The following is a 26,845-nucleotide window of genomic DNA, read 5'->3' on the forward strand; positions in this document are numbered from 1 at the left end:
TGCAAAATGGTCTTTTGATGATATTGTAAATATTTTTCGAAACGCGTATGTGTATATACAGAGAGCGATACGCAACAAAGCGTAGCATACACAAAAACAAAGTTCACCATCATTTGATAAGGGCAAGAGCGAATTGGATGATACCAGTGAAGTCACCCTACTAGTCAATAAAACCAATTGACTAACTTTGGGAAAGCGCAGTTATATAGGGTAGTGCTAAGCATCTTGTCCATACTTCAAACCGGTAGCGCACTCCTATAAATAGTCATCGTGTGAGCCGCACTAACTAAATAATCAACATTCCACCCACCATGTCGACAAGTTTAAAAATCAACCTCAAGAAAAAAGCGGGACCCAAAAAGCTCCTTAAACAAGAGCCTACAGATGAGTCAAAGACTCTAATAGAATCGTACACGGCTACTAAAGCTAACCAGAACCAAACGGAAGAATGGGTGATAAAGCCAAAAAAGATTAGTCGTTCAATAATACAGCCACAAGAACCGAAAAAGAAGGAGTCACAGGATAAGCTACAGTACGGGGTTACCACTTTTGAAAAACCCGAGCCTGTGAGAACAACACCTGTGATTCGGAAGTTGACTTACGAATCGGATTCAGATGACGAAGAAGAAGACGATGAAAAGAAGAAGATCCCCGTTGAGGAGTTTGGTGCTGCATTTCTTCGAGGACTAGGATGGGATGGAAAGAAAGACGATCAAGACACATTTGACGAGGATGTTAAAAATCGGCAGCGAGGTGTGACATTGGGTATTGGCGCCAAGCCCATTGACAATGATCTAGCAAGGGAATTACAAAGTCAAGTAGGCGATGTACCTCTAGTGAAGCGAAGAAAAAAGCACTAGCAAGTGTTGTCAAAGTCGTCAATCGTTATCTGATTAGTTGATACTATATACATTATCTAAGCAAGCGCACCTAATCCCAAAATTAATAATTGAGTAGCAATGGCACTGGCCCAGGTTTTGGTCAGAATGATTCTTTTTTCATCATCTTTAACCATAGACATTAAGTCATCATACATATCGGCAATAATACTATCAAACATCTTTGTTTGACCTAAATGTTCAATATCTTGCAACTCAGAAGTTTTTTCAATGATTGTAGTCTTTAAAGTGATTGGCGATTTTTCTTGATTTACAAATCCAATCAACGACCGTAAATCAGATAAAGAAACGTATGGGGTTGAGTTTGCTGACATTGGTAAATTATGAGGCAAACTTGCCTGCAAGTCCCATAACTTGACCTTGACATTAACCATAACATACGATTCATTGGTAACTTCCTCAGGTTCTTTTTTAAAAGTGTGATAAATAGCACTGATGGCATCTTTTAGCAAGGACTCTTCTTGCCCATTTTCAGTATATGCATTCATACTTGAAATGTTTTTAAATAACTTGCCTATAGCTTCTCCAACTGATTGTTCACTTTCTTTGTCCTTTGGTAGAGTGATGTCAGCAATTACTTCAGCTTTGCCATTGACGATCCAGTTAAATTTCAGTCTCGAGTTTGCTCGAGCGATGTTTCCCAAATCTATGGCATCTAACTTGAATCTTATCAACTTGTCATCAGGATTGCTTTGTAAGTCCAAGCTTTGCCTCTTGTGGATGGTAAATAACGAGTTGTTAATTGCACCGCTTGCATTGTTGGCATTGAAAAAATCCAAAACTAATTGGTCGCCTCTGACTTTGGGTAAATCGCAATTAAAGATGTTGATCCGCATAGGTTCGCCATCGTTTGCGTCAACAACTTCAATTAAAGAATCATATATCTTGACGTGTTCGAGAAGGTAATCTTTGTCGACATTGAAATACTTTTTGGATGCTTGTTTTGGTTCTGTGTCTTTGGATACTTTTGCATTCAAGCCGTACAACTCGAGGTCATACACCAATCCATTACCTTCGTACCACTTGTTGAATGACAAGGTAACATTCATGGACTCGGCTTTCGCATTCACTTTGTACTCGGCATCGTCCTTTGATGTAATGGTTACATTCTTTAGTTTCAATTTACCATCTTTAAACTCTGGCAATGACCCTTTTTCAAATTGCAAATTAACGCCAAGACCATGGGATAGTATGCTTCCTGAAATGTAACCAAATATGCTATGGCGTGGTGTTTTTTCTTTGTCACTCCCAACAATATTATCCAAGTAATGGAGGGAATACATAACCATTAACCCAAATGTTGTAGTTCCTAAAATGATCCACAATAAGTTGCCCATAATCATTCCCGAGATAAATGCTGAGGATATGTCCAATTTTGAAGTCTTGTTGTCTCTAACCAAAGGCCATTTGATATTTATCCAAAGTTTACTCAAACGAGAATTGGCCTGAGCTAGCAATGTAGCTTTTGTGACTTGCTTAGTCTCATTGACTCTAATCCCTTTCTCTTGGTTGGCACCAGATGGTGTTTCATGTAACCTTCTTGACTGCGAAAGATATCGTATTCCTAAAGTATATGCCCCTCTTTGACGTAAGGGTAGCGTCGGGAATGATATGCCACGCAGACTCGGTAGACCTCTTCTGCCAATTAGTAGATTGATATTGACAAAAGCTTGCATTGCTGGAGTCGGCAAATACCTTGCTGCTCGTGTGTAAGCACTTGCTTTGTTCATGAGTTGTTGAAAACTGATGAAATGAAGTGAGATAGTACTGCCCGCCTCTTCTTTAGTGAAAAGAAGTCCCTAAGGATGCGAATAGTAAAGATATATATATATATATGTATGGGGTAAAATAAAAAGCAAAAATGAATGATTTGTCAATTAAAAAGGTAAAAAATTATCTAACCAATTAAAGTGAAAAAGTTAAAGAGAAAAGAGAAAAGAGAAAAGTACAAAAAAATAAAAAGAAATGTACATTGTATCTTTTAGGTAACGATGCATTCTTTTTTGCATTGTGTCGCATTCAGTGTCGCAAAAAAACTGAGAAAATCTTAGAATCCACAACTAATGTGTTGTGAGAAGAGCAAAAAAAAAAATATAGCGATAGGTGATGAGATAGATCTAGAAGAGAAGAACACACGTATCTTACTGAGATGAGTGCACCAACAGCATTGAAAAGGGTAGAAGAACCACAAAACGTACAAGAAGTACATGACGTACCACCACAAGGAAATGAAGTGGAAAATGACGACGAAATGCTCATTGATACAGAAAATGTACCATCCCATGAGCTACAACAACAAGGTAAAGCAGATGCACAAACTGTTGAACTTGATGAGCTGGGGAAACCCAAGTTTTCAGGAGAAGCACAGTCCAATATGAAAGTCAAGTTAGAAAGCAGAAAAGTACCTGTCCCACCACATCGTATGACACCATTAAAGAATGTATGGACCAAGGTATATCCCCCATTGGTTGATCATTTGAAACTACAGGTGAGAATGAATCTCAAAACGAAAACTGTTGAATTAAAGACAAACAAATCTACGACTGACCCTGGCGCTTTACAAAAAGGAGCTGATTTCGTTAAGGCATTCACATTAGGGTTTGATGTTGATGACGCAATAGCGTTGTTGAGGTTGGATGATTTGTACATTGAGACATTTGAAATCAAGGATGTGAAAACATTGACAGGCGATCATTTGAGTAGAGCCATTGGCCGTATAGCTGGTAAGGATGGTAAGACCAAATTTGCCATTGAAAACGCTACAAGGACAAGGATAGTATTGGCAGACTCCAAGATTCATATATTGGGAGGATTTACGCATATCAGAATGGCTAGAGAAGCGGTAGTGTCGTTAATTTTAGGTTCGCCGCCAGGTAAGGTGTATGGAAATTTGAGAACAGTTGCAAGTAGGATGAAGGAAAGGTATTAAATGTGTAAACTATACAGCTATTTCTTCTAATAAATCTTTAGTTAAATCATCTTCGACTCCATTTTGTGCCAATGATGGTAATAGTTTTTCCAACTCTAACTCCAATTTCATGGCGTATGCATCTTCTCCGTCTTGATAGTATGACTTTTCAATCAGTTGCACTTCAAATTGTAATGAATCTCTATACAAGTGCAATGCGGCTCTATTGGATTTCCGTACATGTAAGGAAACATACTTGGCATCAAACAGCTGACACATGGCATATAATGATTGACGCATCAATTTCTCAGCTATTCCCATTCGACGATACGTTCTCATAACTGATAATGAAGTGATATGGCCGTGAGGCGTTTTGTCCTCAGCCTCTGGGTCATCCTCCATCTTCCCAAGAACATATCCAACAACTTTTTCCTCTTGTCCTTCAGAATGTATGGTACTCGTTGTGGCAACAAATGAAGCTTGTGGCCAACTAAGAATATGATACATGTAGTACTTTAGTTGATAGTTTTCGGGGAGATTGTGTAAGTTAGCATTTTGCATAGCCTGAACATCCTCAATCGTGGCTTGACGTATGGTAATCCCCATGGCTGATGGTGTTGCTGGAGTACACTTTCAATCGCTGCAAAATCAACAATTTTTTTCATTTTTTTTTTTTCAGCGACCAATCGGTATCTACAGGGTCACCAACGGAATTGTACATGAGTAGAAGATTCACGAGATTCTACAATTGGCCTAGGTGATAATAATTCATCTACCAAAGCAAACCATTACGTTCGTTCTTTCATGGTTATCTCTATCATCAACTATTCTATAACTCCATCAACTACGACCGCAAATTCTCTCTGGTTACCACCAGTTGGTCAAATTTGATCAAAAACACCGTCCTTAATGGATTTTGCTCTGATTCAGCATTATGTGCCGTTACATTAGCACTAAACCCACTGCTGTCCAATGCCCCTTCAATTATACCAGCAACAAATGCTGAGCAATTCAAATCACCATAATCACTCGGTACACTGATAAATCGATTCAACATCGGTACATTCTCGATAATCATATATTCATTAGCAATATTTTGAGATTTCTCCAATTCGTTGGCTACTTTACCAAATATGGTTTTCCAAAAAGGTCCATGAATGAATTGTAAGATACCGATAATTTTAATCTCACGTTTGTTTAACTTGAACCCTTCTTTTATTTTGACAAGTTCAAGGTACCGCTGCCCTATTTGATATCCTAAACCATTCAATCGGTTCTCTAGATCTTGTATATTCTTTGATTGTTTCCTCTCCCAGTCAACAATCTCACAAAACAAGAATGACAACGACGATAGATTGATGATGTCGGATTTCTTGGTTATGATGTTTACTCCGTTCAACACTTGCGATCGTTTATTGAGTCCTGGGGCTGGCTGTGTGGTGTTGTGGGACATGATTGTGGTGGATTAGGTGGGATAAACGGGATTTAGATCAAATCGCGATTTTGATGGAAATTTTTGATTTTGACGATCTACGAGGAATGTACCACTCGCCCGTCTAGAGCTGCTGGATCAACTACTATAACTTTCTGCTTTTGCATGATCGAGACTGTTATTCTTTAAGCGTGCGTTTCTAGGCGATTTTAGGACCACTTGTCAAAACTACGATCAGTTTTGCAACATATTTAGCGGAAGGGTCAAACTACAGGGGGCAAAGATCAAGTGGCTGTACACACTCCAATGGCACGATCAAAAAGACTCACGTTACATCAAATATACAGTGATGATGTACCACCGTTAGCTGATTCGACATGGCAACAACTACCTAAACCCAAGCACAAATCACAGAGGCAATTGAAGGCAAAAGCACACAATGCAATAGAAGTGTTTAGAGGTAAACATGCTGGGTTAATGGAAGAGCGACCCGTAAGGGCCATGCCAATGTCACAAATCGAGAATCCCACAATACCATCAGTGCAAACAATTGACCATCCTGTAGTACCATCCCCGACTCCAGTGGCGACACTTCGAGCAACCAGGCTTCCGACTATAAGAACTCTATTGAGCAAAGTCGGTGAAACTCATCCAATAACCACAGCTCAAAGTGTGTTTGATATGTGCAGCTTCTACAACAAGCCTTACTCTTTGGTTTCTGAATTCAAAGGATACATTCCAGGCAATCAGCAGTTGAGTAGATCGCAATTCAAAAGCGTTTTTGAGGCGCAACATTGTATTGCCGAACAGACCTATCCAAGTGAAGACGTGAAAAAGGTTGCGATTGAGTCCTTGCTCAATAGCGAAGGGGAGATAAGTCCAATAGATCATGCACTTACGTATTTACGAGAAGCTACTGATATCGTTTGTGAGAGTTTTGGTGCACAGTATGATCCGCCGAATAACTATGAACAGAGCTATCGAAGCGACAGTGCCCAGAGCAATACCCAAAGACGCCAATTGCCCGTGAGTCATCACCATCATAGAACGACGGCCAGAGAAACACGGCATCCTGACGCCGTATTTGATGCAATGGATTTGCTTCATTGTGAAAAACCACTCTACTTGCATTAACAAAAGATGTGACTTCAATTCTATTAAATTGATTTCTCCCCTTAATCCTTACATAAAGTCATCATCATCCAAATCGTCTAAATCACCGCCCATGTCATCGAAATCATCCTTTTTGAAACCTCCCACATTTGGTCTAGCTGCAGGTTTGGCTTTCTTCTTTCCTGCTCCACCACTAGCAGTTCCTCCAGTTTTCTTCAATCTTGCTAATCTTTCTTGTCTCTCCTTATCTTTTATAATCACATTCAATGTACTGATAACTTTCCTTGTATTTTCAACGGATAATGGTTGGGTTAAATCTCTAATCAAGTCAATTGCCAAGCTTGATGCATACAAGAGGGAACTATCTTCGTTCAAAGAGGTCAATGCGGTACCAACGGCCTTTCTCAATTTCTCGTACTCTTGTTTATTCGTTGGTTGGAATAAAGGATGATCTTCCAATGGGGTATCTTTAGTCAACACTGGCTTTCTTGAAGCTGCTTCTGCTTCCGCCCTTCTCGCTTTTTCTCTAGGATGTTCATTAATATCGAAATCATCATCGTCGTTGTCGTCATCAGCAGCAACACCAAGACCTCCAAAAAGATCAGCAGCATTGTTCAAATCAGCAGACAATTCAGCCTTCCTTAAAAGCTCCTTCTTACTTTTCTCATCCAAATTATCAAACTTTTCCATTTCTTTTCTCTTTTGCTCTTTCTTTCTCTTGGTTTCTTCTTCTTTAGCCTTTTGCTCAGCTTTTGCTTTTGCTTGAGCTTCCTTTTCGGCTTTCTTCTTCTTTGCCTCTTCCTCTGGATCAACGTCCCAACTTTCTAAAAGTGGATCATCATCTTCCTCATCTTCCCATGATGCAGCAGTTTTGCTATTTGTTGGAATATCGAAATCTTCGTCGTCCCAGGCCATTGTTGTTAGCGCTTCTCTATACTGATGTAGTTAATCCGTTTCGGTGTGTCGTACTAAAAAAAAAAAAAAAATTTTGTTCTGCAATTGAATCTGGCATTACGCGGCGTGAAGATATATCTCCCTTTCATTTGCAATTTTTCTTTTTGCCATGACGATTGAAATTTCGAAAGATGTGAGGATCCCCGGGGTTGGCAGTCATGAGGAGTTTGAGAAGTGGATTGCGGGTCAGCACATAACGGGGGATGTTTCCGTTGGTGAGAGTTTCGGGGTTGGTTTATTCTACAAAGGCCAAACCAACGACATAGCCGAGGATTCAATTGTCCTTCGAGTTCCTTCCCTGTCGGCTCTCAATATGGACACGTTGTTGGACCTTCTTGGGGAGTTGAAATTGAGGGACAAGGAGCTGCATGTGTCACTAAAGGAGTCCGAATTGATCATCAAGTTCCTTGAGATACTTAATCCAGGGACAGAGACAATTATTTTGTTGGCATATCTTTTGGCGTTTGAGTTCTTGAGACAAACAGGTGATAGAACGTCCGTATATTACTCGACATCGCCATTGAGGACGTGGGATACATATTTGGATATCCTTTTGCTGACAAAGGTGTTTCTGTTTGATGTCAGCAATGATAATCCATATGCATCCAGTTTTGTCGAATTGCGTGGAATAGTGTTAGCAGAGTATGAGGCTTTCATTGCAGAAGCAAAAGAGAAGCTTCCCAATGTCAATGTTGCCAACAGAATATCTTTTGATAAATTTTTCCAGCTATTCCTCGCTGTAAGATCAAGGTCACTAGAGGTTCCAAAAGAGGTTGAAGGAGGAAACCCTGATTCAGAGTTCCAAACAGATGTCACTTTAGTCCCTGTGTTGGATTTCGCAAACCATAATCGTGATAATAACGCCTACTTTGATGTTGATAGAGAAAACAATGATATCGTGTTGAAGGTAAAGAAAGAGGCAATTACAAAGGAGCCATTTGAAGTCACCATTAGTTACAATCCGGTCGACACGAACCCCGAATTTTATCTTACGTATGGGTTTCGATCTGCAGCTCAATTACAGTGAAATGGACTACTCTATCCTTATACTAGTATTTATCATGAAAATAGAATATTTGATCTACGGGTACCCCCAAATCCTTTGTAGGTACATCAATGGTAAACAAGTTATTAATTAACGTTACACATTTATCTAAGCGTTTGCAGCAATTGCTTGTTTAATGGCTGATGGGTTAGCACCAATAACTTTTTGAACAACCTCTCCATTCTTGAAGAAAATCAAGGTTGGCATGGAGCTGACTTCGTATTGTTGGGCAATATCACCTGATTCATCAACATCAACTTTGACAAAGTTAACATTGGAGTATTCAGTGCTAAATTTTTCCAACAATGGAGCAATCATTTTACATGGACCACACCAAGTGGCGTAAAAATCAACGACAGTAAGACCGACGAATTTCAAAGCTTGTTGGAACTCAGCAGCAGATTTAACAACTTTAACCATTTTTGTAAATATTCGATGTGATTAATTGAAGTGCAATTGATGGCAAAGGGGAAAAGATGGGTTGAATGGAAATGGCGGTTTTTTTTATATTTGCTTCCACAGTATTGTCCTCCGTGCACGCAATATCACGAAATTAAAAAAAAAAAAAAAATTGTTCTAGAGCTACCACTCAAAAGGTTCCAAACATTAGTAAGCCGCAAAAAGAAAAAATGATGCAAGACATTAAAAAGCGAAGCATATGAATTTCAACTGACGTATATCATTACTCAGCTTTTATATTTGAATGACTTCTCTCAGATGGTGATACGTTCATGAAAGAAAACAGCTTCAAGTTTCGTAAGCACGCAATTTCATGCAATTTCTGGCAATTTTGCAGTTAGCTTACAACAAATCGATTCTAGTACTTCTCTTCTTGCTTGATAGAAAGTCGTCATTTTATGAATGGGACAATAGAGAGTCTCGATGCTCACTTCAATGGTCTTTACAGCTTTTACAACAATGATAATGTGGGTTTAATTTTTCTTGAGGACTTCTACAATTTTGTTGCAAAATTGTTGCAAAAGTTTAATCCTTGACTTTTCTAAGCTGAAACTATACATGCTAAGCCCTTTCATCAAACGGAGCAGCGCTACAAGTCAACTCAGGACCCTGTGTTATTTGCGATGGCTTGTCTGAACATATATCTTCAAATGTTTTATCGGGGTCATCCAACTTGTATGTTTTAGTCTTGTGTTTTTTCTTATGGATCAACACTGGTATCAATTTGGCGTTCTCAACAGGATAATCCCGATGTCCTACAACGTCTAAAATTGAGCCAATTAGCTCAGAATGAGAAACAAGACTCACTACTTTGTCACTTTTACTAGCTTCAAAAATATCAGTCAACACCGAAGCAGCTCTGTATTTGCGATGTTGACTGGTTTCGCGAGAGCTGTTGGACCACAATTCATCCTTTTCTGTGAAGCCGTCTTCAAAATTAACATATTCCCAATTTGCTTGAATGTAAGACTTTGGGTGGCGCTTGCTCTCCGTTTGAATACCATATGTCTCTCTGGCAAACTCCTTGATGGTTGGGGCATCACTCACTAAATCTCTCCAGACATAGTGCCAAGTTTGCAACGTTCTTCTTAATGGACTTGAATAGTAGCGATTGGGGTAGGGAAACTCCTTTGTGTTGTTGATTTGCTGCGAAAGCTCTCGGCATTGATCAACACCTTCCTGAGTCAACAAGGCGTCGGCCCATACTTGTCCCCCATAGCCATCAAGAGTTTGCCAATAACATGTCCAATCTGTAGATGGAGTATTACATTGGTGAACACCAGCGGCATGCCTGATTATGAAAAACAATTTGTTGTTTTCATCGAGTTGCTCCAAAACATCATTCCATGAGTAATCATTTTTTAACCCGAAGTTATGAGTGTAGTTGACGTTTGAGGTTGGTACATTTGTATCACTTTGATCAAAGTATTTTGATGACGACTTGAATTTTGGCAATGTGTGGGATTCTTGACTAAGAACCACCTGAGCAAACGCAACCGCAACTAAACAAATTGAAAGTGACAATTGAGTCAAATGCATCTTGCGTGTCAGTATAAAGACGTGTTGACTTGAAAAAGTATCAAATCTGTTCTTTCCCCGAGGAAATTCAACGATTTATATGTATATATGTACGACGCACGTGGGCGAATTAATTGCGCTTCATTGAGGGTTGCAACCATCAAGGTCTGCAACTTTGTCGAGAAAAAAATTCAATGTCTCATTACATGTCGCAAACTCTTACTCTCACGAAAGAATTCTAATTGGTTGGAATAGAGCTCCATGAATGGCAACCCGTTGGTCTTATTGCTAACCTACCGAAGGCATCTTCATTAACACCGATGCAGAATCAATCAAACCCTCCGATCGGGGCACGTCCTATTTGCATAAACATTTTTGTTCGAAATTTCTGACCAGCAATCTATAAAGAGAGAAATACACCCCTTGTTCTTGTTGCACAACAAATTCAATACGCATGGAATTTAAGCACGTCAATGGGCCAAGACGATTTACCCGTGTACTTCTCTTTGGCCAATACTGAGCTGGAAGTGGATCCCAACCTTTTATTCCCATCAAGTGAGCAATACTTTTGTCATGCCAACGACAAAAAGCGCCCTATCAAACGTACTTTAAATTTGCATCCAGATTTTACACCGGTTACCTGACTGAATTTGCGAAAAAGTCAAAGCAGTATACATTTACGAGAAATTGTTTTGTTCGCCCTGAATATAATTCAAGTTTGAAGATTGTGATAAAGGATCACGACAACGGAGCAAAGTCGTTTAAATTCAGGTGCACCAGCTGCCCTGCATCTTTCAAATATCCATTATTCGTCTGCCAAGACCGTTTTACGGTATCATTGAGAATGACAAGAATGATTCGTTTTCAAAATTGTGCAATGAGATAAGAAATGGAGTGTTGAAGGGACAAATTGAGGAAAAAATTAGCGAACAGACAAGAAGAAACTTGGAGCTAATGAACAAAGGAACAAGACAGGAGAAAGACGTAATCTTTATGAAGAAGTACCCATTCCCAAAGCGATTAACAATGAAGAAATCCATCTACTGCGTCAAGTGCAGCTCCAAATTGTCTACTGAATAGGCACAAACCAAATCGAAATTTCGAGAATGCGCATTGGCGCAAAGCACGACTGCACTTGGTTGAATGACCACATTCACTACTACTCACAGAGTGACTAACAACATAGTCAATCCTCCCATCTAGCACTTGCATGATGGTGGCATCGCAATACCGAGCAATCACCATAGTGTTTCCGTATCATGAACCCGTTCCAACTGTTCAACAACGCATACTCGACTTTGTGTAACGCATATAATCCGAGATATTATATTTGTATGCAGGAAAAGTACACTCCGCGTTGAAAATTATTACTCCGCGTAATAACCTTTTGCTGCACAAATATCGCTCACAGATATTACCGCAAACTATTCTATGCAATTCCACTCGGAATGAGCGATATGCTCGATATCAATTGCGGTTTCAAAGTGAATATAAATAGGTGAGGAAATCCTTTTTTCTTAGTGACAATTCCATCATCTATATCGGAATCATCTCCTATAATCACAAACACACACTTAACAGACAATCAATCGAAAATGGCTAGACCAAAGGTTTTATTAGTTCTTTACGCTGGTGGTAAACACGCTCAAGAAGAAAAGAAATTATTGGGTGCAATTGAAAACGAATTGGGCATCCGTCAATTCATCGAAGACCACGGTTACGACTTGGTTGCAACTACTGACAAAGACAGACCAGGTTCTGCTTTTGACACCAACTTGGAAGATGCTGAAATTGTCATCACTACTCCATTTTATCCAGCATACTTGACCAAGGAAAGAATTGCCAAGGCACCAAAATTGAAGATTGCCGTTACTGCCGGTGTTGGTTCTGACCATGTTGACTTGAATGCCGCCAACGAAAGAGGCATTGCCGTTTTGGAAGTCACTGGATCCAACGTTCAATCAGTTGCTGAACACGCCGTCATGACCATGCTTGTTTTGATTAGAAACTACAACATTGGTCACTTGCAAGCTACATCTGGTGGTTGGGATGTTGCCGCTGTTGCCAAACAAGAGTATGACTTGGAGGGTAAAGTTGTTGCCACTGTTGGTGCTGGTAGAATCGGTTACCGTATCTTGGAGAGATTGGTGCCATTCAATGTCAAGAAGTTGTTGTATTACGACTACCAACCATTGCCAGCTGAAGCTGAAGAGAAATTGAACAAGGCATCCAAATTGTACAACGATGTTGACACCATTGTTGAAAGAGTTGAAAGCTTGGAAGATTTGGTTGCTCAAGCTGATATTGTCACCATCAACTGTCCATTGCACGAAAAGACCAAAGGTTTGTTCAATAAGGAATTGATTTCAAAGATGAAGAAAGGTGCTTACATTGTTGACACTGCTAGAGGTGCCATTTGTGATGCTGATGCTGTTGCTGAAGCTTTGGAATCTGGTCATCTTGCCGGTTACGGTGGTGATGTTTGGAACGTCCAGCCTGCACCAAAGGACCACCCATGGAGAAAGATGCACAACCCATACGGTCCAGAATATGGTAATGCCATGACCATCCATGTTTCAGGTACTTCATTGGATGCTCAAGCTAGATACGCTGCTGGTGTTAAACAAATCTTGACCCAATACTTTGACAAGACTTACAAATACAGACCACAAGATGTCATTTGTATTGATGGTCACTATGCTACCAAAGCTTACGGTCAACGTGATGCCAACAACAAAGAAAAGTAGATACTAGGCTGTTTATAGGAATTTAGTTACAGCTAAATAACTGATACAATTTTTTTCTTCAAGTAAGAAACAAAACATTAATGGCACTCACAAAAACAGATCCATCACACTTCGATTCAAGAGATGAGTAAATTCCACTAAAACCCTGTTTGAAACTGTGAAAGTATGAAACGCTAGAACAATCGAAGCTGATGCAAGTTTTCATCAACAGATAACTGAAAAAATCTTGACTCAAACCACTACCTCCTCCTCTTTTTCCCAGAGCCCCCGTTCGCTTTCAATTTTGAATCCAGTTTTGACTCTGGCAACATGATCCCGATCTTGTCTCAGGTTCTGTTTGTCGCTCAAGTTCATCAATCAACCCCCTGACTCCTTTCAATTCTGAAGCTGTAAGAATTCGAGGAGGAACGTTATCGATCATCGAAATCCAACACGAGATCAAGCTTTCCAGAGAGCATGTATTAAGATCGTAATTATCAACCCTCATAGTTGGTTTCTGCGCTTCTGCACCATTATATTCTGCTCCAATGAATTGAATCCTAGTGATAATTAACGTCCCCAAAGTGCTATGCGTCATGGATCTTAGTTTTGCAATAGAAGAAATACTTCTGGTCCTTGCGTTAAGTCTTATACAAAAATGACTGAGCTGTAGGTATTGATCGGCCAAATTTCGGTGGGAAAAGTGTGAAAACGTTCCATAAAACTTGAACGATCTCAGTACAGCTACTTCACGAAGCGCATTGGTGTCAAATGAGTCACTCAACGGTTCACAGCGAAAACACGTGAAGTGTATATGCAACTTGTGTAATCGCGAATTGCATCGATGGCCACGAGGAAATAGATCATGACCGATGACAGTTAAGGCAATCAAATTTGGTAGCGAACAGTGGAAATCTAGTTCTTTTCCTTGTTTGAGAATGAGATTGAGCGAAATTGCAGTCACATCGTAAAACCACTTTGATTTTGAATAAATAAACGTGGAGGGAGTGAACTTGGTGTCGGAGTTCAATTGAAGAAAATATTGTCTCACACACAAATTGTCATCTCTGTCATAAATATTATAATGAGGGCGGAAGTTAGTGATTTCAAAATGCCGAATTGATTTGATATGATCGAAAACAAGGCGGAAAAGTGTACAATCAAATCTGTATAGTTCAAAATGATAAACAATTGCATCACCAATCATTTCACTGATGTGGTTCATTAACGTTTCTGAAGACATTATTGTATATGAATTGGTTTTGTCGTTATTGACATCTTTATGGTATTGAAATTTTTGATGAGGGTCGTCATCTTCCAATAGGGGCTCTTCCTTCAAAGAAAATGGCTCATAAACGTGAATGTTTCGTATAACTTTGCTTTTGTGATGAGGCAAAATCTTGAATGTAAAGGAGCAAGATGCAATGCCTGGTGTTGATTTAATTGCCAAAACACAACTTGTAATACTTCACAAGGTAAATCTGATAAGCAATGCATTCGACGAAGATCGGGCAATTAACGCACTTGTGAGAAACCGACAGGACTGAATACCTTCAAGTTGATGTTGATGTGTCTCTTCTTAGCATTGCGCTTCCTCTGTTATTGTACCTCTCACGCGTGCTGAACGGTCGTCAATTGCTCTTTCCTAAAGCCAAATTAGAGTCATGTCGAGCAGTGCTGCGCTAAAGTAAAGTTTAGCGTGCTTTTACCAGGAAAAAAATTATCTTGAGCGATTGATCTTGGCGTCAATTGAAGTATCATTCATTTGCTCTGGTGTACAAGTTTAGTTGAAGTGATCAAACACTTTGGCTAATTTTACTTGAAAATTTGGTAGCCTACAACACACGATAAACCACACTTTTCTTCTTTCTTCACCAATAAAGTCCGTGATGGAGCCACAAGATATACCAACGCAAGAGAAAGCTTCCTCAGAGCATGCACAGTCACCAGAAGAAACAATACGGAAAAAGTTAGAGTCCTTGCCTCACGAGCAGTTGAAGAAACTTATAAATGACCAACTAGACTTGGAAATCAGACTCAAGCACAAGGAATTGAACATGGCTGATAATGAACTCAGCAAGACCGAGTCGCAAATGTTGCTTCTACGAAAGTTTCTTGACATTCCGAACAACGATACATCGAATGCCAACAATTTGACTGTAAAATATTACGATTTATTAAGCAGGTCCTTGAATGCAACCTATGATAGGTTCAAGGAAATCCCAACAACGGGGCTAGAGTCAACCTCATTGTCCAACCCTGATACATTGAATCCACCACCTGGCCACTCATATAGAACAAGATCTACTACATCTTCCTTACGTCCATCATCCACAACTTCGCTGCCACGAGGTACAAATTTGGGATGCTTGTATCGTAGGTCGGATGGGGTAGTTGTGAGACTTACATGTCCCGATTGCCTTCGAAATAACTTTTCATCAGCACAAGGGTTCTTGAACCATAGCAGGATTGCTCACTCAAAGGAGTATACGTCACAGGATACAGCTGCAATCAAGTGCGGCGAAGTACTTCCCGATATACCACAGGATTCCGTTGGACAAAAGAGTATAAAGTCATTACAAGAAAGAGGGTTGGATCCTTCAAAACATTTGAATGTGAGTGAATTCTTATTTCAAGACGTTCTGTCGCAATCCGCATCTCAAGTGGAGACACTAGAGAAATTCGAGTTTCCCAAAAAGACTGACAAAGAACCGGACAACAAAGCTTCCGCATCTGGTAATAACGCACCTCTGAATGAACTTATGAAGAAGTTAGTTAAAGAAGGCAAAATGGAGTTGTCTGAGTATGAAAAGTTGGTGTTGGAGACTCGCAAGCCAGTCAGTAACGCACATTTGTTTGACGATGAAGATGAAAGCTACGACAGCGAGTCACCAGCCAATGAGCCCGCACTTGCATCGTCTTTGGTTAGCTCGGGTGAAAGAAAACGAAGGCAGTCAAGAGGAGGTATCAATATCGCTGTATTGAACGCCCAGACTGCAAGTGAAGAGGAACCGGTTGATAAAAAAGCTCGTGTTTAATTAGGTAGTTTTATGTCTGATATATAGGTATAGTATGGCGGAAAGAGTTAATACATATATATGGTCCTCTGCCGAATCGTCTTGCAGCTACCACACCATCTTTGAGAAGCGGAAATTTTTTTTTTTTGCAATTGGATTAGGCCTCATCGCAAGACATCAGCAAACTTCATTTTCATCGTCATGTCGGGTCCAGTGCTACATTCCAAATTCGACTCCAAGAATGCTCATCTAGCGTCTATCATATTATCCCTCGACACCCATCAAGTGCAAGTAAAGTCAGTTCACTCAACGCAAGCTTCACTTAATACATCATTCAATCTTGACAAATCAAACAAGGTTTCCAATTTAACCTGGATATCGACATCACAAGACTCGGTCGAGGTCTTGGCGTTGTGCTTGGAGAATGGAGGTATATTGATATATTCACCACATACAAATGAAATCATTTCGGAATTAACTACATCTGCTAATGTCGCAGTTGTAGATTTCCATTACTCAGTAGTGACTAAAACCGCATGGTCTTGCGATGTTCAGGGTGGAATTTACGAGTGGGATGTAATTCTGTACCGATTATTACGTTCTTTCAGGATTAGCGAGATTGTGGAGTCAGTTGAATCAATAAACAGAATTTCCAGTTGTTTATACAATTCTGAGCCCCACTTGTTACTAGCCTCCAATTCAATTTATTTATATGAAATCAAAACGAAACAAATAAGGAGAACATTTCCAGGACACATTCAACCTATAACTAGTATCGTTTCCCTTGCAAACAATATGTTTATCACTAGTGCCATAGGTGATCGATTCATGAATTTATACGAGTTGAACAAGACTACAACAAAGGCTATATTTGTTGCACATGCTGCCGTTTCAAGCTTTTGTATCGGGTCAAATCAAAATGAATCGGTTTTGGCAGCAATAGTAGAGACTGGAAGCGTGGAAGTGTTCAATGGTCCACTTTCAGATACCAATCTCCCTTCGGCGACTCCTTTAAAAAAGAAGAGAAAACAAGTTGGTGCCATCACCCATTCGTCAAATTCCACCATCAAGTTGTCCAGATCTTCTGAAGAGAGCAGAAATCCACAAGATGTAAACCTTGTTATTAACGCCATTAGTTCAGATGGTGACTCTTTATTATTCACGTGGATGGAAAGCGGCACTATTCCCTTTTTCGATTTAATAAAATGGGTAGGTTCAGGAAACTATTTGCTTGATGGAAACAAAACTATCATCAAAAACAAGGCCGATCTAAAGCAAAGTCAAAGCTCCTCGCAGTATGGGCATGACGTGGCAGCGTCCAAACTTTATAATGAGAGTCATGCTGTGGTTAATGATGGAACAAGTTTAGCGGATTTAGAAGACGAATCTGATGGAGAGACATTAGCTGAAAAATTTGATAAACTTGCAATGAATAAACAACAACCACAGCGTAAAAAGAAATTGGAGGAAAACCGAAATGGAATGTCGTTGTCTATCATATTATCACAAGCACTTCAAAACAATGATCACTCATTGTTGGAAACAGTGTTGCAAACTCGCGATCCTCAGTCGATACAAAACACTATCAGCAGGTTAAACCCCTACTCTTCGGTAATTTTGTTGGATAGACTAAGTGAAAGAATTCAACGTCAATCTTCAAGGTTTTCTCAATTGAACTATTGGCTTAAATGGATATTGGTCATACACGGCTCAGTGATTGCCAGCTTGCCAAACTTGAACCTGAAATTGTACTCATTGCACTCTGTGTTGGCTAAGAAAGCAAATACATTGCCAAGACTACTTGAACTACAGGGTAGATTGAATTTGTTATACGACCAATCGTCTTTGAAACAAGATTTGAACAAAGAAGAAGTATTTCAAGATGGTGAAGAGGAAGATGTTGCGTACATTGAAGATCTTGATGATGCGCAGTTTAACGGTGAAATCGATGTCGACATAGATGAGGTTTCATCAAGTGAAGAAAGCGACGTCGAGTTTGAAGACGAAGATGATGATGACGACGAGGAGCAAATTGCATCAATCGATGAACTAGAAAATGCAAGCGATGTTGAAGTTTAGTACATATATATATATAGATTCCACATCATAGCTTGGAAGATAGTCACATTTTAACAACTGCTCTGATACAGTCTCCCTTGTGCATAGCATCAAATGCGTCGTTGATATGGTCCAAGTCAAATCTGTCAGTGATAAACTCTTTAACCTTAAGCTTTCCCTCTAAATAATCATCTACAATTCCTGGCAATTGTGATCTTCCTTTAACACCACCGAAAGCGGCACCTTTCCAGACTCTTCCCGTAACCAATTGGAATGGTCTGGTTGAAATTTCTTTTCCAGCAGCGGCAACACCAATAATAACTGAGGTACCCCAACCTTTATGACAAGCTTCCAAAGCATCTCTCATGACATTCACGTTACCAGTACAATCAAAAGTGTAATCACAACCTCCATCGGTCATTTCAGTCAACTTTTGCACAATTGTAGTACCCTTTGGCAATTCAGTAGGATTGACGAAATCAGTGGCACCAAATTTGGTTGCCCATTCCTTTTTCTTGTTGCTGATATCAACAACAATGATTTTAGCAGCCTGTCTCTCATGACATCCTTGAACAACCGACAAACCAACACAGCCGGCACCAAAAACGGCAACATTGTCACCCTTTTGAACATTTGCAGTGATTGTTGCTGCACCGTAACCAGTGGTGACACCACAACCTAACAAACAGGCAGTGTCAAACGGAGCTTTTGGATTGATTGCCACAACCGAAATATCAGCAACAACAGTGTATTGAGAAAAAGTGGACACTCCCATAAAATGAAGAAGTGTTTTACCATTGCAAGTAAACCTTGAAGTTCCATCAGGCATAACACCCTTACCTTGAGTAGTTCTAATCTTGCTGCACAAATTGGTTTTACCGCTCTTGCACATTTTACATTCACCACATTCCGGGGTGTACAAAGCAATCACATGGTCTCCAGGCTTAACATTGGTGACACCATCACCAACTGATTCAACCACACCTGCACCTTCGTGCCCCAAAATGACCGGGAATTCACCCTCTGGATCAACACCACTCAATGTGTAAGCATCAGTGTGACAAACACCTGTGTCGTAGATCTTGATACGAACTTCATGTGCCTTTGGGGGAGCAACTTCAATAGTTTCGATACTCAATGGCTTTTCAGCTTCCCATGCAACTGCGGCTTTGCATGTGATTGTCTATGAAGAATTTTGCTGTTAGTACAACCACCAAGGTTAAAAAACCGTTGAAGCCAGGGGAAATAATTTTGTAAAAACTTTTCCCCAGGAATCATTTTTACACAATTGAGTGTTGTACATACTTTTCCTGCTGTATCTGACATTTTTTAAGAATGGTAGAGGTGGTGGGGTGTCTTTGATATATATCAATTGAATGTAGTTTTGTTAGTATGAGTGAAAAGAAGGAGAGCAATTCTGGGAAAGTATTTATAGGTTGAAAATAGCGTGAGGGCGGCGCATCTCATTACCGTTTAGGGAAAATCAACCCGTTAAGTTTATTTATTATAAATCTCTGCAAACTCCTGTCAAGACCAGATAGGGGACTCTAAACAAAACTTGATCCGAGCCATTTTATCATATATCGTTTGAGTAAGGGCAGTACGGGCGGCTTCATTTAGAGCGTTGGGTCAAGCATCGTGGTTGAGGATTTTCGTCGGTGGAGGAAATCCATGTGCACACATTCATTTCGGGGGAGCTAAAATATTCTATGAATTCAGTTTCACCCTCACAAATCACATCACTAATGGTTTTTTTAAAAACCGTGCCGTTTCGATACACCATTGTGAGACACAAGTCATCATCGTTGAAAAAGCATTTGCAAAAGGTCAAAGGCGATCCTTTCAACGACAAGAAACGGGGTGAGTTTTACAGATCCAGAGCGGCGTTTAAACTATTGGAGATTGACGAAAAGTTTCATCTTTTTAACAAAAACTGTCACAATATAGTTGACTTGGGGTTCGCACCAGGAGCATGGAGTCAAGTTGCTGTTGAAAGGCTAGGAGATAAAAACTTTACAATATTGGGTATTGACATCAACCAAGCCACTCCGTACAAGGGCTGCCATTACATACAAGGCGATGTGACTAAAACTTCAACACATACCAAGACCAAAGACTTTTTTACAGATGAAGACGGGTTGACGCAACCTCTTGATCTAATAATGAGTGACATGATGGTCAATTGCACCGGACACGACCATTACGATCACATAGGTAACATGGAACTATGCAACGCCGCTTTGATACTTGCATTCAATCAGCTACGGGCTGGTGGTAATATGGTAATGAAGGCGTGGCAAGGTTCCGAATTGAAGTTACTTGAAGCTAGAATGAAGGTCCTATTCCTTAAGCAACATGCTTTCAAACCTCACTCTAGCCGTTCAGAGTCGAGCGAGTTGTACTTCATTGGTCTTGGTAAGAGAGACTTGCAGCACAAAGTGCTACTCTCGGACCTTTTCGGTGATTTGGAAGAAGTTGGAAAGCTACAAAGGCTGGTGAGGTGACTTTATATATTCAATGAAGGTACACACTAAACTTTTACAAAACAGCACCAAACCCAAAAGTGATTTTGATAGTTCTAATATACATGTCCTCAAAATTGTCTCTAACCCTCTCCTCTTCACCAATTGGGATGCCACTAAATTTGACAACCACCTTGGTCTCCCCACTGCTTTGAATCATCTTCATGTCTAATTCAGCATAGTGGCCCTCTTTCCAATCCTGTAATCTCCACAATTCGACAATTTGCTCATTGGGCACTAGTTTCAAAAATTTTCCCAGAACCGCACCACCGAAAAACTTGTAAGTCGAACCCTCTTTAGGTGGAAACAGTTCAATTTCGGGAGGAGACCTTGTCCAGGCGGCAATTCTTGAGGCATCAAGTAAAGTTAAATAGATTTGTTCAGCCGAGGTATTGAAAGTTGGCTCAAGATGTAAGGTTGTGGTGTTGTACTTTGGAACTGAAGATTGAGACTTTGCTTGTTGTCCTGATGAAGGTTTGGCGATAGAAGCACCCTTTGATGACTCCGTTTTGGGTTGTGTCTTCGTCTCCGACTTGTTACTTTGGGTCAAGTTTGCTTTCGTAAACGTCGATGTCACTTTGTCAGCTTCCAATTGAATATCCTTGCTGTTCATTTCGATCAAATCTGGTCCAAATTGAATCAACTTCTTTCTCAATTCTGGGATCAATTTCCTCTTGATCAAATCGGTAATGCTTGAATTTTCGCTTGACTCGTTGTAGACACTGATATCAAATACCAACCCATCAGAAGAGCTGTCATATGCCAACTCCGGAATGGTTATTGACCCGTTGATATCGCCAACTTTATCGTTGGATCCCTTGAAGGTCAACACAATTCGTACATCAAACAATGATATTACCTTTCCCTTTCTTTGCGAAACGTCAACGTCACCCTCAACAGAAGAAACATTGGCAATTTCAACTTTGCTACTACCTTCCTCCACTTTCAAACCAGTCAAGTTTTCGTCAAAGTATTCCTTAGACCATGCCAAACAGTTTTTGTCAACCCAATGCCAATTATTTGGATTATTTACCACCATGTCGAGTGAGATGTGTTTGTGGGAGGATATGAAGTGCAGATTCGATATGGACCAAATATATGCTGCTTCTTCAAAAAAGTTGCATCGAAAATTCCAGAACGCGCTCTATTTGCCACAAAAACTGGCAATCCCTATTAGAGAATCAAACTTTCTTTTTGTAAAACACACATTTTCCACACTTGTAAACATTTGTCTAACACATTCCTATAGATTTCTACACAGTGGCATCGACCTCCATGTTATCGAAGGTGACAACAGTTTCTTCAATGTCGCAAATATCACGTACTTTTTGTCCCAATACCGCTGTAGTTCCTCTTGGAAACTTGTAGTCTCTGCATTTCTTTATTCTCACATTTGGCGTGATGTAATTTCTCATCAAGTGAGCATCCTTACCCACTTCCATCACACAAACATCAACATTGGAACCCGAACCCAAATCATTCCAAATACCAGCTTCGATGGCTTTTGAGCACAATTCTATGGCCTCTTCTTTAGTCATGTCCTCTTTGAAATTAGTTTCCAACACTGCCATTGCTGCTAACGAACCAGACCCTAAACTTTGATACTTTCCTACATCAGTTGATCCATGTGCTTGTACAGAAAGAAGGTGTGCTCCTGTAGGATCAACTCCAGCAACAATCAAGTACGCACCCAAGTGGCCCTGATATTTGAACAAGTGTTGTTTCAACATGGTTACTGCTGTTATCACACGTGGTTGTCTATTCTGTGACAATGCATGTAGTTCCAAGTTTGATGCAATCAATTGAGTGACCATTTCAGTATCAGCGGCGGTACCAGCACCAGCACACCATATTTTTGGTGCAAGTCTGTGCAATTTTTCACAATTCTTGTCAGCAACTATAGGTCCAGCAGTGGCTCTTGTATCAGCGGCAATCACGACACCATTTTTGAATTGGCAACCGACAATTGTCGTACCTGTGGATGTAGCTTTTGGTTGTGCAAATCCTTTGGTTGTCAAGAACTGGTTTCTCTGATAGTTTTCGAAATTCAATCCTGCCATCTTGAGGTTTGTAAAGTGAAGATGTGTGGTGAATACTGGGTCTATTCAAACGTGATTTTGCCTTCACGTTTCTGAGTGAGAACAAAAAAAAATCCAGTCGAACTTCAACAGATGGAGAGTTAGACACGACTTTTTTTCAATTTTGTTTACCAAATTTGGGATCAACCATTTGAATAAAATTTTCCAATCCAAGGAGGGCTAAGACTAGATAGGAGAAGGTCCCATTGAGAAAAACTGTCAACTATTACCATTCCTATACCGCTTTACGAGTTCATGTCTGTCAATACATGTCCAATAGATACAACTTTATCACTCCTGCCACCGTCAGGATACTATTAGTGCCTATAAATGGTTGTTCTCTACGCGACTACAACAATTACATCAATCTAATTACCTCAAGCGTGACTGATTTACGACTACTTGATCTCAAAGGCAACGCTAATTTGCATTTCTTCAATCCCGCTACATTTCCAGATGGACGAATAATACCTGAATTCACAACCACTGACGATGATCTGATATACTTGCACGAATTTGAACCATTTAGAAAAACTTTTATAGTTTTGGGAATAGGTGGGTACCGAAATGATAGCGAGCATTTGACCCATTTGAAAAAGTTATACCCAGGTGCAATTGTTCATAGTACAATTCAATTCGACGCACCTGAGTCAATGATATCTAAATCAACCGCAGATTCTTATTTTCACAATGGTACATCCACCCACTTTTCTGCAATCGAGGGTATCTTTTCAGAAATACTTGATTCTTTTTTGATTGCATTAGATGAATATGCATCAGCATATAGTAACATTTCACTACGATCACCAGTATCTATTACAGATAGTCATGTGCTTACCAAAACCATAAATCAAGCCCAGAAACGACTAAGTTCAGGATCAACGTCGTTCAGAGCATCATTCAATGGCATGCCTACGGATACGCCAAGTACACCCAAGACATCAACAACTGACAAATCTAAAACGCACACGAAATATACTGGGAGATATTTAAAATTGATGGGGAATCTATATTTATTAACAGGGAAGTATACCGACGCATTACACAGCTTCACTGAAAGCATCACCACTTTGAGAAGATTTGACGATTTTCTCTGGTTGGGAAGCGCTTTGGAAGGGTTAGCACTAAGTATATTTTTGCTTTCCTTTGTACAAGCGAACTTTCAGTTGAACCCCATGCTTGGATCATGGTTGCAAATTTCTAAATCTTCAGTCTCGATAGACCACTCTGCATCAAAACGTTCATCAGTGGAATCAAATGGATCTAGGGCAACTGTTGTATCACCAAGGCCATCGTTGACCGCATCGACTGCATTCCCCATAGGACTAACATCATCGGTCGACTTGAATACGTTGCCGGTTCCGGAAATGTTGAAAGTGTTGCTAACCAAAGCTATTTATTTCTACGGGCAGAGCACTGATGATCCCGAAAATATGGTGCCGGATGTAGTGTACATTGAGTGCATCTTGAGGAAATTGACGCTAATGATTGGATACCATTTAAGTGCCCCATTGGAGGAGATTGTTTACGGAAAGATTACCTCAGACAAAGTTGACAACACTTTTTTTCTGACTCAAGATATTCTTGCCGACGTTGACAAAATTTTTCTTCTTCAATTGATTGACTTGAACCTCTTGGACCAGTGTCATATTTATTCATACGTTGCTCATGTGTATCACAAGCTAAAGTTTTTCAGAAAAGAGGCATTTATTTTGAGATTCCATTTGATCGCGTTGGTCTCGCAATCAAAGAAATCGCATGATTCAAAGTCAATTAAGGAGCTCTTGGCTGACTTGTTTGACTTATACGATATTGGGAGTGAACCGGATGTGTCTTTTTTGCAGCTGTTGCCTTCGAAGAAAACCGTGGAGTTGTCGTTACAGCTACAAGTTTTGAAATTAGCTCTTAATTCAGCAGAGCACATCAACGATATGGAACTAGCACTCAACATTTGCTGTCTTCTGCTTGCTCGTTACTCTCACTGTATACCTGCTGAAGGACAGATAAGATTACGAAACATGATTGAGAAGATAACTAATCAATCACTGTTAACTGTACCACACTTTGACCCATTTATGGTTCGCAAGGTCAAATTTGTCTCAACTAGACAAAAAGATCATTTGATTCCATTTGTTGAAAGTGAGGCTGAATCATCCAAGCAATCATTTTTTGATCCCTATCATTTAAAAAACGACACAGTGAATTTGGATCGGATTTTGATCAAAGATGAGATTCATCAGCTTAAGATTACGTTGCATAATCCTTTTGCCTTTGAAATTGAAATCAATGATTTAGAGGTGATAAGCGAAGGCGCACAAGTTGAAACGTTGAAGCCTATGACACAACAAGTAATCCCTCTGGCACAGAGTTCACCTGCACTCAATAAATTAAGATCCAATACCAAACGCAATGCCACCACATCAAATGTCGCTCAGATAACAGGGCAAAACACAAACATTGCAACTATATCTCCCATGTCCAGCTCCACCATTGTTGTCTCTTTTAAAGTATTGAGTATGGGTGAAATGAAAATCACCGGGTTTACGATCTCGGTTGCTGGTTGTGAAAAGCAACAATTCCCGATTGTTGATAAGCTTTGCTCCACCAATGGTCTCAAACTTGTCAGTGAGCTAGATGACGACCATGTCGCTCACCCCAATTCCTTCGTCTTTGATACCCTTTACAAATATTTGAAAGGCGAGTTGAAAGATCCCCGAGTAATGTACCGCAGTTTGCCCTTAAGTGTGATCCGACCCCAACCCGTATTAAAATTAGTTAATCTTTCAATTCCTAATGGGTGCATCATGCTTTTGGAGGGAGAGCAAGTTGAGTTCGAGGTCAAGTTGATAAACGACTCATCTGAAGAGATTAACTATTTATCGTTTTCATTCTGGGATTCAGCAATCGATTTCTTGGATCGTAAATTGAGCCAACCTCATTTGAATGCATTTGAAATCTATGACTTAGAGTGGAGCTTATTAAACTTCAAATCGTTTCGAATATTGAACAAAAACATCATTGGTGAGACAATCAAACCTGGGGAAGAAGTGTCAATTCAATACTTGTTAACAAGTAGGAAATTGATGAGACAACTGAAAATTGTATTGGATTATGCTAATCGATCAAACAAGCAATCCTTCGTAAAACATTTAGATGTGCCCATTGCTGTCTCAGTTGTTCCAAGTTTGGAGGTTGTCGGGTGCGATATCATTTCTCCATTCTCTTCTGCAACATTGGAGAATGATGATTTGCCTGTTGCTATAGCGTGTGTTGCCAATTATTTAAAGAGAGTTGAAGATGTTTCACAATATTGTTTGTTGGTTTTGGATTTAAGAAACTCCTGGACTAGTGCATTGCATTGCAATTTAAAATTCCATGATTTTAAGTTACTGGACTTGATCGAGTCAAACAAAACAGCAAGATATTTCATACCGGTAAGGAAAGTTTCCAAAGTACCACAAGATCCTATACCTTCGTTACGAAAGAAGCAATTTATCAAAGACTATGATATTACCGCTGAGGAAGAGTCTCAGATGATCAAAATGTTTTGGTTGAAACAGATCATTTTGGAGAAGTTGACTGGAAGTTGGACAGTTGATGATAGACACGGGTTGTTGGATTTGAGGAGTTTGAGGTTCTCACCAAAGATGGCAAGTATTCTCATCATTAATGAAGTGGAGGTAGAAACCGCAATTGCTCTCGATGGAGAGGATTTCAAACCTGGTCGAATACAAAACCTTCAAGTTGACCAATTTTATACAATGCGGACGACAATAACCAATCACACCGACCATGAGATTAGTGGGTTCGTACGGCAATTACCTTTGCCAGCGACAACTTCTCCTGCCGCAAACTTGGCCAAACTGCTCTCAATTGAAAAGAAGATCTTGATCAATGGTGTTTTGCAGCAGAAATTCCCCACGATGGCACCACTGGACAGCATACATATAGACACAAGCTTTGTCATTCTAGAGAAGGGCGAGTACGAATGGGGAACAGTGGTTGACCTAATGACAGAGCAGTGCATAAGCAAGAATCCCTCACATATCACAGCAACCTAGCATAGAATACTATCATTATATATATACACTTTATTTAGATCTTGACACCATTTGT

At 39.9% G+C, this 26,845-nt stretch overlaps 19 protein-coding genes and 1 pseudogene across 20 annotated transcripts; 10 read left to right on the plus strand and 10 right to left on the minus strand. All coding sequences in view use genetic code 12, as the record gives it.

The window, feature by feature from the left end:
* Positions 1 to 311: 311 nt before the first annotated feature.
* On the plus strand, positions 312 to 860 carry CPAR2_200410 (uncharacterized protein; the record flags this gene model as incomplete). Its single annotated transcript, XM_036808876.1, has 1 exon — positions 312 to 860. One exon carries the CDS (start codon positions 312 to 314, stop codon positions 858 to 860), a length of 549 nt encoding a protein of 182 aa, XP_036665570.1.
* A 56-nt stretch (positions 861 to 916) lies between these two features.
* CPAR2_200420 (uncharacterized protein) lies at positions 917 to 2,575 on the minus strand (the record flags this gene model as incomplete). Its single annotated transcript, XM_036808877.1, has 1 exon — positions 917 to 2,575. One exon carries the CDS (start codon positions 2,573 to 2,575, stop codon positions 917 to 919), a length of 1,659 nt encoding a protein of 552 aa, XP_036665571.1.
* Positions 2,576 to 3,048: 473 nt separating this feature from the next.
* CPAR2_200430 (uncharacterized protein) lies at positions 3,049 to 3,828 on the plus strand (the record flags this gene model as incomplete). Its single annotated transcript, XM_036808880.1, has 1 exon — positions 3,049 to 3,828. The coding sequence occupies one exon, from the start codon at positions 3,049 to 3,051 to the stop codon at positions 3,826 to 3,828; it is 780 nt and encodes a 259-aa protein (XP_036665572.1).
* Positions 3,829 to 3,837: 9 nt separating this feature from the next.
* Positions 3,838 to 4,413, minus strand: CPAR2_200440 (peptide alpha-N-acetyltransferase complex A subunit; the record flags this gene model as incomplete). The annotated part of the gene is made up of 1 exon (XM_036808881.1): positions 3,838 to 4,413. One exon carries the CDS (start codon positions 4,411 to 4,413, stop codon positions 3,838 to 3,840), a length of 576 nt encoding a protein of 191 aa, XP_036665573.1.
* A 238-nt stretch (positions 4,414 to 4,651) lies between these two features.
* Positions 4,652 to 5,260, minus strand: CPAR2_200450 (TRAPP subunit; the record flags this gene model as incomplete). The annotated part of the gene is made up of 1 exon (XM_036808882.1): positions 4,652 to 5,260. One exon carries the CDS (start codon positions 5,258 to 5,260, stop codon positions 4,652 to 4,654), a length of 609 nt encoding a protein of 202 aa, XP_036665574.1.
* Positions 5,261 to 5,545: 285 nt separating this feature from the next.
* On the plus strand, positions 5,546 to 6,373 carry CPAR2_200460 (uncharacterized protein; the record flags this gene model as incomplete). Its single annotated transcript, XM_036808883.1, has 1 exon — positions 5,546 to 6,373. The coding sequence occupies one exon, from the start codon at positions 5,546 to 5,548 to the stop codon at positions 6,371 to 6,373; it is 828 nt and encodes a 275-aa protein (XP_036665575.1).
* Positions 6,374 to 6,421: 48 nt separating this feature from the next.
* On the minus strand, positions 6,422 to 7,267 carry HCR1 (translation initiation factor eIF3 subunit j; the record flags this gene model as incomplete). The annotated part of the gene is made up of 1 exon (XM_036808884.1): positions 6,422 to 7,267. One exon carries the CDS (start codon positions 7,265 to 7,267, stop codon positions 6,422 to 6,424), a length of 846 nt encoding a protein of 281 aa, XP_036665576.1.
* A 148-nt stretch (positions 7,268 to 7,415) lies between these two features.
* Positions 7,416 to 8,333, plus strand: CTM1 (cytochrome c lysine N-methyltransferase; the record flags this gene model as incomplete). Its single annotated transcript, XM_036808885.1, has 1 exon — positions 7,416 to 8,333. One exon carries the CDS (start codon positions 7,416 to 7,418, stop codon positions 8,331 to 8,333), a length of 918 nt encoding a protein of 305 aa, XP_036665577.1.
* A 126-nt stretch (positions 8,334 to 8,459) lies between these two features.
* Positions 8,460 to 8,771, minus strand: TRX1 (thioredoxin; the record flags this gene model as incomplete). The annotated part of the gene is made up of 1 exon (XM_036808886.1): positions 8,460 to 8,771. The coding sequence occupies one exon, from the start codon at positions 8,769 to 8,771 to the stop codon at positions 8,460 to 8,462; it is 312 nt and encodes a 103-aa protein (XP_036665578.1).
* Positions 8,772 to 9,371: 600 nt separating this feature from the next.
* Positions 9,372 to 10,349, minus strand: CPAR2_200500 (uncharacterized protein; the record flags this gene model as incomplete). The annotated part of the gene is made up of 1 exon (XM_036808887.1): positions 9,372 to 10,349. The coding sequence occupies one exon, from the start codon at positions 10,347 to 10,349 to the stop codon at positions 9,372 to 9,374; it is 978 nt and encodes a 325-aa protein (XP_036665579.1).
* A 550-nt stretch (positions 10,350 to 10,899) lies between these two features.
* On the plus strand, positions 10,900 to 11,408 carry CPAR2_200510 (annotated as a pseudogene; the record flags this gene model as incomplete). The annotated part of the gene is made up of 1 exon: positions 10,900 to 11,408. A coding segment is annotated over one exon (509 nt).
* A 515-nt stretch (positions 11,409 to 11,923) lies between these two features.
* Positions 11,924 to 12,893, plus strand: CPAR2_200520 (uncharacterized protein; the record flags this gene model as incomplete). The annotated part of the gene is made up of 2 exons (XM_036808888.1): positions 11,924 to 12,475; positions 12,738 to 12,893. 2 exons carry the CDS (start codon positions 11,924 to 11,926, stop codon positions 12,891 to 12,893), a joined length of 708 nt encoding a protein of 235 aa, XP_036665580.1.
* Positions 12,894 to 13,352: 459 nt separating this feature from the next.
* On the minus strand, positions 13,353 to 14,297 carry CPAR2_200530 (uncharacterized protein; the record flags this gene model as incomplete). The annotated part of the gene is made up of 1 exon (XM_036808889.1): positions 13,353 to 14,297. The coding sequence occupies one exon, from the start codon at positions 14,295 to 14,297 to the stop codon at positions 13,353 to 13,355; it is 945 nt and encodes a 314-aa protein (XP_036665581.1).
* Positions 14,298 to 14,943: 646 nt separating this feature from the next.
* Positions 14,944 to 16,092, plus strand: CPAR2_200540 (uncharacterized protein; the record flags this gene model as incomplete). The annotated part of the gene is made up of 1 exon (XM_036808891.1): positions 14,944 to 16,092. One exon carries the CDS (start codon positions 14,944 to 14,946, stop codon positions 16,090 to 16,092), a length of 1,149 nt encoding a protein of 382 aa, XP_036665582.1.
* Positions 16,093 to 16,272: 180 nt separating this feature from the next.
* Positions 16,273 to 18,150, plus strand: UTP5 (Utp5p; the record flags this gene model as incomplete). The annotated part of the gene is made up of 1 exon (XM_036808892.1): positions 16,273 to 18,150. The coding sequence occupies one exon, from the start codon at positions 16,273 to 16,275 to the stop codon at positions 18,148 to 18,150; it is 1,878 nt and encodes a 625-aa protein (XP_036665583.1).
* A 43-nt stretch (positions 18,151 to 18,193) lies between these two features.
* Positions 18,194 to 19,455, minus strand: FDH3 (bifunctional alcohol dehydrogenase/S-(hydroxymethyl)glutathione dehydrogenase; the record flags this gene model as incomplete). The annotated part of the gene is made up of 2 exons (XM_036808893.1): positions 18,194 to 19,312; positions 19,435 to 19,455. 2 exons carry the CDS (start codon positions 19,453 to 19,455, stop codon positions 18,194 to 18,196), a joined length of 1,140 nt encoding a protein of 379 aa, XP_036665584.1.
* Positions 19,456 to 19,838: 383 nt separating this feature from the next.
* On the plus strand, positions 19,839 to 20,633 carry CPAR2_200570 (21S rRNA (uridine2791-2'-O) methyltransferase; the record flags this gene model as incomplete). The annotated part of the gene is made up of 1 exon (XM_036808894.1): positions 19,839 to 20,633. The coding sequence occupies one exon, from the start codon at positions 19,839 to 19,841 to the stop codon at positions 20,631 to 20,633; it is 795 nt and encodes a 264-aa protein (XP_036665585.1).
* A 34-nt stretch (positions 20,634 to 20,667) lies between these two features.
* AHA1 (Aha1p) lies at positions 20,668 to 21,690 on the minus strand (the record flags this gene model as incomplete). The annotated part of the gene is made up of 1 exon (XM_036808895.1): positions 20,668 to 21,690. The coding sequence occupies one exon, from the start codon at positions 21,688 to 21,690 to the stop codon at positions 20,668 to 20,670; it is 1,023 nt and encodes a 340-aa protein (XP_036665586.1).
* Positions 21,691 to 21,904: 214 nt separating this feature from the next.
* PUP1 (proteasome core particle subunit beta 2) lies at positions 21,905 to 22,711 on the minus strand (the record flags this gene model as incomplete). The annotated part of the gene is made up of 1 exon (XM_036808896.1): positions 21,905 to 22,711. The coding sequence occupies one exon, from the start codon at positions 22,709 to 22,711 to the stop codon at positions 21,905 to 21,907; it is 807 nt and encodes a 268-aa protein (XP_036665587.1).
* Positions 22,712 to 22,998: 287 nt separating this feature from the next.
* On the plus strand, positions 22,999 to 26,790 carry CPAR2_200600 (uncharacterized protein; the record flags this gene model as incomplete). The annotated part of the gene is made up of 1 exon (XM_036808897.1): positions 22,999 to 26,790. One exon carries the CDS (start codon positions 22,999 to 23,001, stop codon positions 26,788 to 26,790), a length of 3,792 nt encoding a protein of 1,263 aa, XP_036665588.1.
* Between the last annotated feature and the right edge of the window lie 55 nt (positions 26,791 to 26,845).

This window comes from Candida parapsilosis, contig 005809 (assembly GCF_000182765.1).
Source record: "Candida parapsilosis strain CDC317 annotated contig 005809".
Classification (NCBI taxonomy): Eukaryota; Fungi; Ascomycota; class Pichiomycetes; order Serinales; family Debaryomycetaceae; genus Lodderomyces; species Lodderomyces parapsilosis.